General features: G+C 32.6%; 1 protein-coding gene across 2 annotated transcripts; it reads right to left on the bottom strand.

The window, feature by feature from the left end:
* Nucleotides 1-1,416: 1,416 nt before the first annotated feature.
* Nucleotides 1,417-4,193, bottom strand: LOC119608250 (esterase FE4-like). 2 transcript variants are annotated; one of them, XM_037962584.1, is made up of 5 exons: nt 3,945-4,193; nt 3,570-3,695; nt 2,445-3,510; nt 2,117-2,297; nt 1,417-1,674 (listed from the first exon to the last, which is right to left on the bottom strand). In XM_037962584.1, the coding sequence occupies exons 1-5, from the start codon at nt 4,152-4,154 to the stop codon at nt 1,527-1,529; spliced, it is 1,731 nt and encodes a 576-aa protein (XP_037818512.1). In that variant the 5' UTR covers nt 4,155-4,193; the 3' UTR covers nt 1,417-1,526. The 2 variants fall into 2 exon arrangements, with proteins under 2 accessions (XP_037818512.1, XP_037818513.1); XM_037962585.1 differs by having other exon boundaries at nt 2,117-2,243.
* Nucleotides 4,194-8,058: the final 3,865 nt, after the last annotated feature.

The raw sequence follows: 8,058 nt of genomic DNA, 5'->3' as shown, positions 1-8,058 counted from the left end.
CTGAACTAGAACTGAACTAGAACTGAACTAGAACTGAACTAGAACTGAACTAGAACTGAACTAGAACTGAACTAGAACTGAACTAGAACTGAACTAGAACTGAACTAGAACTGAACTAGAACTGAACTAGAACTGAACTGAACTAGAACTGAACTAGAACTGAACTAGAACTGAACTAGAACTGAACTAGAAACTGAACTAGAACTGAACTAGAACTGAACTAGAACTGAACTAGAACTGAACTAGAACTGAACTAGAACTGAACTAGAACTGAACTAGAACTGAACTAGAACTGAACTAGAACTGAACTAGAACTAGAACTGAACTAGAACTGAACTAGAACTGAACTAGAACTGAACTAGAACTAACTGAACTAGAACTAAACTAGAACAGAACTAGAACTGAACTAGAACTGAACTAGAACTGAACTCGAACTGAACTAGAACTGAACTAGATCTGAACTGAACTAGAACTGAACTAGATCTGAACTGAACTAGAACTGAACTAGAACTGAACTAGAACTGAACTAGAACTGAACTAGAACTGAACTAGAACTGAACTAAAACTGAACTAGAACTGAACACTGAACTGGAACGGAACTGGAATTATAACTGAAACTGAACTAGAATTATAACTGGAGACTTTCGTAGTCTTGTTTTCATTTTTAGAAATTTTCTTTTAATCTCACCCAAGACTATATTCATTTTGTATTTTATAGTATTTGCCTTACTTTTTCTTTTAAATCTTTGTTGTTTTTCTGTTACTGTTGGTTGTTACCATTGGCCCATTGTTGCTTGGCACCCACTTGGGAAACATTTGTCAAGTATACAGTAAATACCATTTTGACTTATGAGTCGCGCGTAACACCCCGGGTCGGTTGTGTGTATGGTGTTAATATTTATATTTGCACATACATGAACATATGACCCAGTAGTTTTAGAAGATTACAATGTAACCCTTTTTGGATATGTTGCGTTTTTATCAGTGCACTAGACTAAGTGCACCCTAAAATTCCCATTGGTATTGTGGAATCAAAAAGAAGTTAATTGATCACTTAGATTTAATCAAGTTTGGAGTCAATTGTAACATTGGTATCAGTTCCTTTTGGAACACATTCATAACCCTTAGCCAATTCTACTTTTATTACTACTTTGAGATTGTCACTAAAAATTGCAGGGTTAGTAGTAGAGCTTATGTATGGATGTGTTTGTTTTCACTGTGGTTTTCTTTAGTTTTTTGTTTTTCTTCAAGTACCATACTTCCGTGTTAAGATTAGTGTAAATATTTACTTTTATTACTTTGCGAGAAAAATAAACTCTTTTTTGTATATAAAAAACGAGTGTAGGATTTTCGTGTACTTTTTTCACTTTAATTTACTACATTAAAATGGTTATAATGACCAGAGAAACATATGGCTTAAGACCAGGTAAATTATTTATATTTATTGTTTTGCATATAAAATACATTTTCATTTAAATATAGTCACCAACAAAAGTTGGCAGACACATGTAAAAATTAAAAAGTTATCAATCTAATTTATAATTGAAATAATCGGGAAAATGTTGCAGCCAAAATTCATAGTTCTTAAAATTTCGTCCTTCCACATACTCGATATTATCCTTGATCAAGGCATAGGATTGGGGATAAGGTTTGGCCTTGGTGTCGGAAAGTTTTCTATAAAAAGTAATAATAAAAGTAGAGCGAAGAACTTTATAACTTGAACTTTATAACTTTATAACATTATAACTTTATAACATTATAACATTATAACTTTATAACTTTATAACTTTATAACTTTATAACTTTATAACTTTATACTTTATAACTTTATAACTTTATAACTTTATAACTTTATAACTTTATAACTTTATAACTTTATAACTTTATAACTTTATAACTTTATAACTTTATAACTTTATAACTTTATAACTTTATAACTTTATAACTTTATAACTTTATAACTTTATAACTTTATAACTTTATAACTTTATAACTTTATAACTTTATAACTTTATAACTTTATAACTTTATAAGTTTATAACTTTATAACTTTATAACTTTATAACTTTATAACTTTATAATTTTATAACTTTATAACTTAACCCAACTAACTTACCCATTCTTAACAAAATCGTATATAAATCCCGTATAAAGTTGTATAATTTTCTTTTGAATTTCCGAGTCATGTTTTCGTCCCGGCCAATTAAACAAATATTGAAAATCTATCATGTGTTCACAGCGAGCTGAAGATTTGTTTAAAATATATAAATAAATTTTTTGTAAAAGTTCATGCGTTCCTAGAAAGATGTATAATTAAGTACAAATAAAATACAGAGTAAAAAATCAAAGTCCACATTAAGACCAAACCAATATCTTTAAACATTTAAGTATACTTTCAGTTGTTTACTCCAGTTTTGTTTATTTATAAAAATCAAATACTTTACCTTGTTTATCCTTATACATATCCTCATTATTGGTATAATCTTCCATAAATGTGAACTCATAAAAATATACTTTTCCCCCGTTTTCTGATAAGAAATCAGCCAATTTGTGTGAACCAAAGCGTAGAATGGCATCAGAGAATACATCACATAGAGCATCATAATCTTTTAGTGTGAAATTCGTACTTCCATTAAAATACTTTGCTACAATTGCCTCTGTAATCACATCCCTTTTGGGATGTCTTTCGTACATAAAAGTTCGAGGAGCCAAAGTCGGAAATTCTTGTGAAAATTTCGTTTTCACAGATTTCACCTCTAAAATATCTTTAGCCGATAGACAAAGTTCTCCATTTGTATAGCCCATGAGTACATTTTTGCGAGCTACTTTCAAATTTTCGGTAAGAAAACGTTCCTGCTGAAAATCTCTTTCAATTACAGGCAGCCATAAGATAATGGGATTGTCTTTACCAAAATCAAACATTAATCTTAAACTTTTGCCTATAACAGTGCCATTATGCCGACTAAGACACTCTAAAATATCTTCATTTTTAACCTCTTCATAGTCTGAGAATTTGAAATCCACACCATAGGGTTTCTCTTCTTGTATAGCCTGAAATTTTTCACATTTTAAACCTTTGGCCAAACGTACCGCCAAATATTTTTGTTGTCCCTGTGGCAAAAAGGCCTGTGGCGCTACCGAACCACTCATTAGGATGGCCTTATGAAAGAGATCTTTACTCATGTCCGACATTAAGTGAACTTGAACACTAAGCGCTCCAGCACTGTAACCCATTAGTGTGACATCTTGGGGATTACCACCAAAATTTTCTATGAACTTTTGAACCCATCTCAAGGCATAAACTTGATCTTTAAAGCCGGCATTTCCGGGTATATCGGGAGTTCCCAGATTAAGAAACCCCAAGGGACCCAAACGATGATTGAATGTTACCAATACCACATTCTGGGTCATCATATGACCAGGTCTCATATAATAACTGGCACCACTGCCCAAGTACAAACCGCCGGGGTGTATTAGAACCACTACGGGTAATAGTTGTGCGGGCTTCAACTAGAACAGTGTTAAAGGAGGGAATTTAAAGAGGTTTTATTGGAAATGGTTCGTTTTACCTGTTTGGTGTAAACATTTAAATTTAAACAGTCTTCTGAACCATTGCGGGCCGTCTCCGAGCAGCATTCGTAACCATCGTGAGTGGCATCTAAAGTGCCTTCAAATTTTTCAAGTTTTTGAGGGTCCTGAAAATTAAAAAAAAAAACCTATTTGTTATTTGAACACAAGTTAACCGTTATTAGAACTTTATAACTTTATAACTTTATAACTTTATAACTTTATAACTTTATAACTTTATAACTTTATAACTTTATAACTTTATAACTTTATAACTTTATAACTTTGTAACTTTATAACTTTATAACTTTATAACTTCATAATCTATACAACTTTATAACTTCATAATCTATACAACTGTTTGTTGCTATGTTTACCTTAAATCTCAGCTCGTTTATCGGTGGCTTGGCGTAAGGTATGCCCCGAAACCCCATATATTCGACATTGGATTCTTGGAATTTTGTGCCAACAATTGAACCTTTGAATTCATTGTTATCTATAAAAACTCGGGGTGTATGTTCGGTATCACATAATGACAAATGTAAACAATTAAACAAAAATAAAACTAACGAAAATTTTAGAAACATTTCCCTAACCGTCCGTTTTAACCCAGTTACAACTAGAGACTGACTGCAATCTCATTAAAGAACATTCATATATAATTAACCAAAGTTCAAGTTCTACGCAGAGATTAAAGAAATTAAATGGAATGAAATATATTTTAAATTAAGAGCAAGAGTTTTGAGATTAATGTATGTACTTTTAAATAGCGGAGAGATAAAGCTGACTCTGAGGCTGAATATAAACAAAACAAAGGCTTAATCTCGTTAGAAAATCAGACTCACAGATTGTGTTCTAAAGTATGTGAGAATAGCATTAAAATTGGTTTTAAATTCGTTTTCAATATTAAATATAACATTTTTATTTTTTACTTTTACATTGATAAATTTGTTTCTTTTCGCAACATTGTAATTATTTATGTACATTGTATGTACCTATGGGAAAATCAACCCCACTCCCTTGTTTTCTTTCCTTGGCTTTCACTTTAAATATTTATATTTTCTTGATTTTTTTTTTTTAATATTTACAAAATGTTCACAATGTTTATAAAATCCTACAAATTGGCTAAATTTGTTAAAGCTAGTAGAATATATGAAATTATAATTAGCTCAAAATGCTGTCAAACATAATTTCAAATATTAAATTATATTTTCAAATACCATCCAAAGCAACCGCTGCAAGCAACATCGTATAGAGACATATTGAAATGATGACAGAGGGGCGCACAATTAGGGAAGGGTTGGCGGAGAATAAATCTACTTGTGTGTAAACATAAATACATTTAAAATTTACATACATTAAGTACATCAAATAATTCTAAATGTGAAAATTAGTGGCACACATAAAACACATGCAACCATGGCATATTTGCAACCGATAGCGCCCCGTCACTATAAATTGGAAAAAAAGTGAGCAATAAAAAATTTGTGTGTACTGAATATGCAAGTATAACCCAATAAACTATTTATCATTTAAATAGGTTTATGTATAGTTATACTTTAAAGTTCTAGTTCGGTTAAAGTTCAGTTCTAGTGCAGTTCTATTTCAGTTCTAGTTCAGTTCTAGTTCAATTCTAGTTCAATTCTAGTTCAGTTCTAGTTCAGATCTTGTTCAGTTCTAGTTCAGTTCTAGTTCAGTTCTAGTTCAGTTCTAGTTCAGTTCTAGTTCACTTCTACTTCACTTCTAGTTCACTTCTAGTTCAGTTCTAGTTCAGTTCTAGTTCAGTTCTAGTTCAGTTCTAGTTCAGTTCTAGTTCAGTTCTAGTTCAGTTCTAGTTCAGTTCTAGTTCAGTTCTAGTTCAGTTCTAGTTCAGTTCTAGTTCAGTTCTAGTTCAGTTCTAGTTCAGTTCTAGTTCAGTTCTAGTTCAGTTCTAGTTCAGTTCTAGTTCAGTTCTAGTTCAGTTCTAGTTCAGTTCTAGTTCAGTTCTAGCTCAGTTCTAGTTCAGTTCTAGTTCAGTTCTAGTTCAGTTCTAGTTCAGTTCTAGTTCAGTTCTAGTTCTAGTTCTAGTTCAGTTCTAGTTCAGTTCTAGTTCAGTTCTAGTTCAGTTCTAGTTCAGTTCTAGTTCAGTTCTAGTTCAGTTCTAGTTCAGTTCTAGTTCAGTTCTAGTTCAGTTCTTTTCAGTTCTTTTTCAGTTCTAGTTCAGTTCTAGTCAGTTCTAGTTCAGTTCTAGTTCAGTTCTAGTTCAGTTCTAGTTCAGTTCTAGTTCAGTTCTAGTTCAGTTCTAGTTCAGTTCTAGTTCAGTTCTAGTTCAGTTCTAGTTCAGTTCTAGTTCAGTTCTAGTTCAGTTTAGTTCAGTTCTAGTTCAGTTCTAGTTCAGTTCTAGTTCAGTTCTAGTTCAGTTCTAGTTCAGTTCTAGTTCAGTTCTAGTTCAGTTCTAGTTCAGTTCTAGTTCAGTTCTAGTTCAGTTCTAGTTCAGTTCTAGTTCAGTTCTAGTTCAGTTCTAGTTCAGTTCTAGTTCAGTTCTAGTTCAGTTCTAGTTCAGTTCTAGTTCAGTTCTAGTTCAGTTCTAGTTCAGTTCTAGTTCAGTTCTAGTTCAGTTCTAGTTCAGTTCTAGTTCAGTTCTAGTTCAGTTCTAGTTCAGTTCTAGTTCAGTTCTAGTTCAGTTCTAGTTCAGTTCTAGTTCAGTTCTAGTTCAGTTCTAGTTCTAGTTCAGTTCTAGTTCAGTTCTAGTTCAGTTCTAGTCAGTTCTAGTTCAGTTCTAGTTCAGTCTAGTTCAGTTCTAGTTCAGTTCTAGTTCAGTTCTAGTTCAGTTCTAGTTCAGTTCTAGTTCAGTTCTAGTTCAGTTCTAGTCTTTCTAGTTCTAGTTCAGTTCTAGTTCAGTTCTAGTTCAGTTCTAGTTCAGTTCTAGTTCAGTTAAGTTCAGTTCTAGTTCAGTTCATAGTTCAGTTCTAGTTCAGTTCTAGTTCAGTTCTAGTTCAGTTCTAGTTCAGTTCTAGTTCCAGTCTAGTTCAGTTCTAGTTCAGTTCTAGTTCAGTTCTAGTTCAGTTCTAGTTCAGTTCTAGTTCAGTTCTAGTTCAGTTCTAGTTCAGTTCTAGTTCAGTTCTAGTTCAGTTCTAGTTCAGTTCTAGTTCAGTTCTAGTTCAGTTCTAGTTCAGTTCTAGTTCAGTTCTAGTTCAGTTCTAGTTCAGTTCTAGTTCAGTTCTAGTTCAGTTCTAGTTCAGTTCTAGTTCAGTTCTAGTTCAGTTCTAGTTCAGTTCTAGTTCAGTTCTAGTTCAGTTCTAGTTCAGTTCTAGTTCAGTTCTAGTTCAGTTCTAGTTCAGTTCTAGTTCAGTTCTAGTTCAGTTCTAGTTCAGTTCTAGTTCAGTTCTAGTTCAGTTCTAGTTCAGTTCTAGTTCAGTTCTAGTTCAGTTCTAGTTCAGTTCTAGTTCAGTTCTAGTTCAGTTCTAGTTCAGTTCTAGTTCAGTTCTAGTTCAGTTCTAGTTCAGTTCTAGTTCAGTTCTAGTCAGTTCTAGTTCAGTTCTAGTTCAGTTCTAGTTCAGTTCTAGTTCAGTTCTAGTTCAGTTCTAGTTCAGTTCTAGTTCAGTTCTAGTTCAGTTCTAGTTCAGTTCTAGTTCAGTTCTAGTTCAGTTCTAGTTCAGTTCTAGTTCAGTTCTAGTTCAGTTCTAGTTCAGTTCTAGTTCAGTTCTAGTTCTAGTTCAGTTCTAGTTCAGTTCTAGTTCAGTTCTAGTTCAGTTCTAGTTCAGTTCTAGTTCAGTTCTAGTTCAGTTCTAGTTCAGTTCTAGTTCAGTTCTAGTTCAGTTCTAGTTCTAGTTCAGTACTAGTTCAGTTCTAGTTATACTTTAAAGTTCTAGTTTGGTTAAAGTTCAGTTCTATTTCAGTTCTAGTTCAATTCTAGTTCGGTTCTAGTTCAGTTCTAGTTCAGTTCTAGTTCAGTTCTAGTTCAGTTTTAGTTCAGTTCTAGTTCAGTTCTAGTTCAGTTCTAGTTCAGTTCTAGTTCAGTTCTAGTTCAGTTCTAGTTCAGTTCTAGTTCAGTTCTAGTTCAGTTCTAGTTCAGTTCTAGTTCAGTTCTAGTTCTAGTTCAGTACTAGTTCAGTTCTAGTTATACTTTAAAGTTCTAGTTTGGTTAAAGTTCAGTTCTATTTCAGTTCTAGTTCAATTCTAGTTCAGTTCTAGTTCAGTTCTAGTTCAGTTCTAGTTCAGTTCTAGTTCAGTTCTAGTTCAGTTCTAGTTCAGTTCTAGTTCAGTTCTAGTTCAGTTCTAGTTCAGTTCTAGTTCAGTTCTAGTTCAGTTCTAGTTCAGTTCTAGTTCAATTCTAGTTCAATTCTAGTTCAATTCTAGTTCAGTTCTAGTTCTGTTCTAGTTCAGTTCTATTTCAGTTCTAGTTCAGTTCTAGTTTAGTTCTAGTTCAGCGCCTTTAGTTTCCTCAGAAAATGGACTTTTATGTTTTCTCTCATAAAATCGATTTCTGGTGAGAATTATAAGTGATCACAG

Source organism: Lucilia sericata, unplaced genomic scaffold, assembly GCF_015586225.1.
Source record: "Lucilia sericata isolate MDLA Ls3-8-SP2 unplaced genomic scaffold, ASM1558622v1 Contig000814F_arrow, whole genome shotgun sequence".
NCBI lineage: Eukaryota > Metazoa > Arthropoda > Insecta > Diptera > Calliphoridae > Lucilia > Lucilia sericata.
Note: the sequence above shows the minus strand (reverse complement) of the source record. Positions and strands in the feature narration are given on the sequence as shown.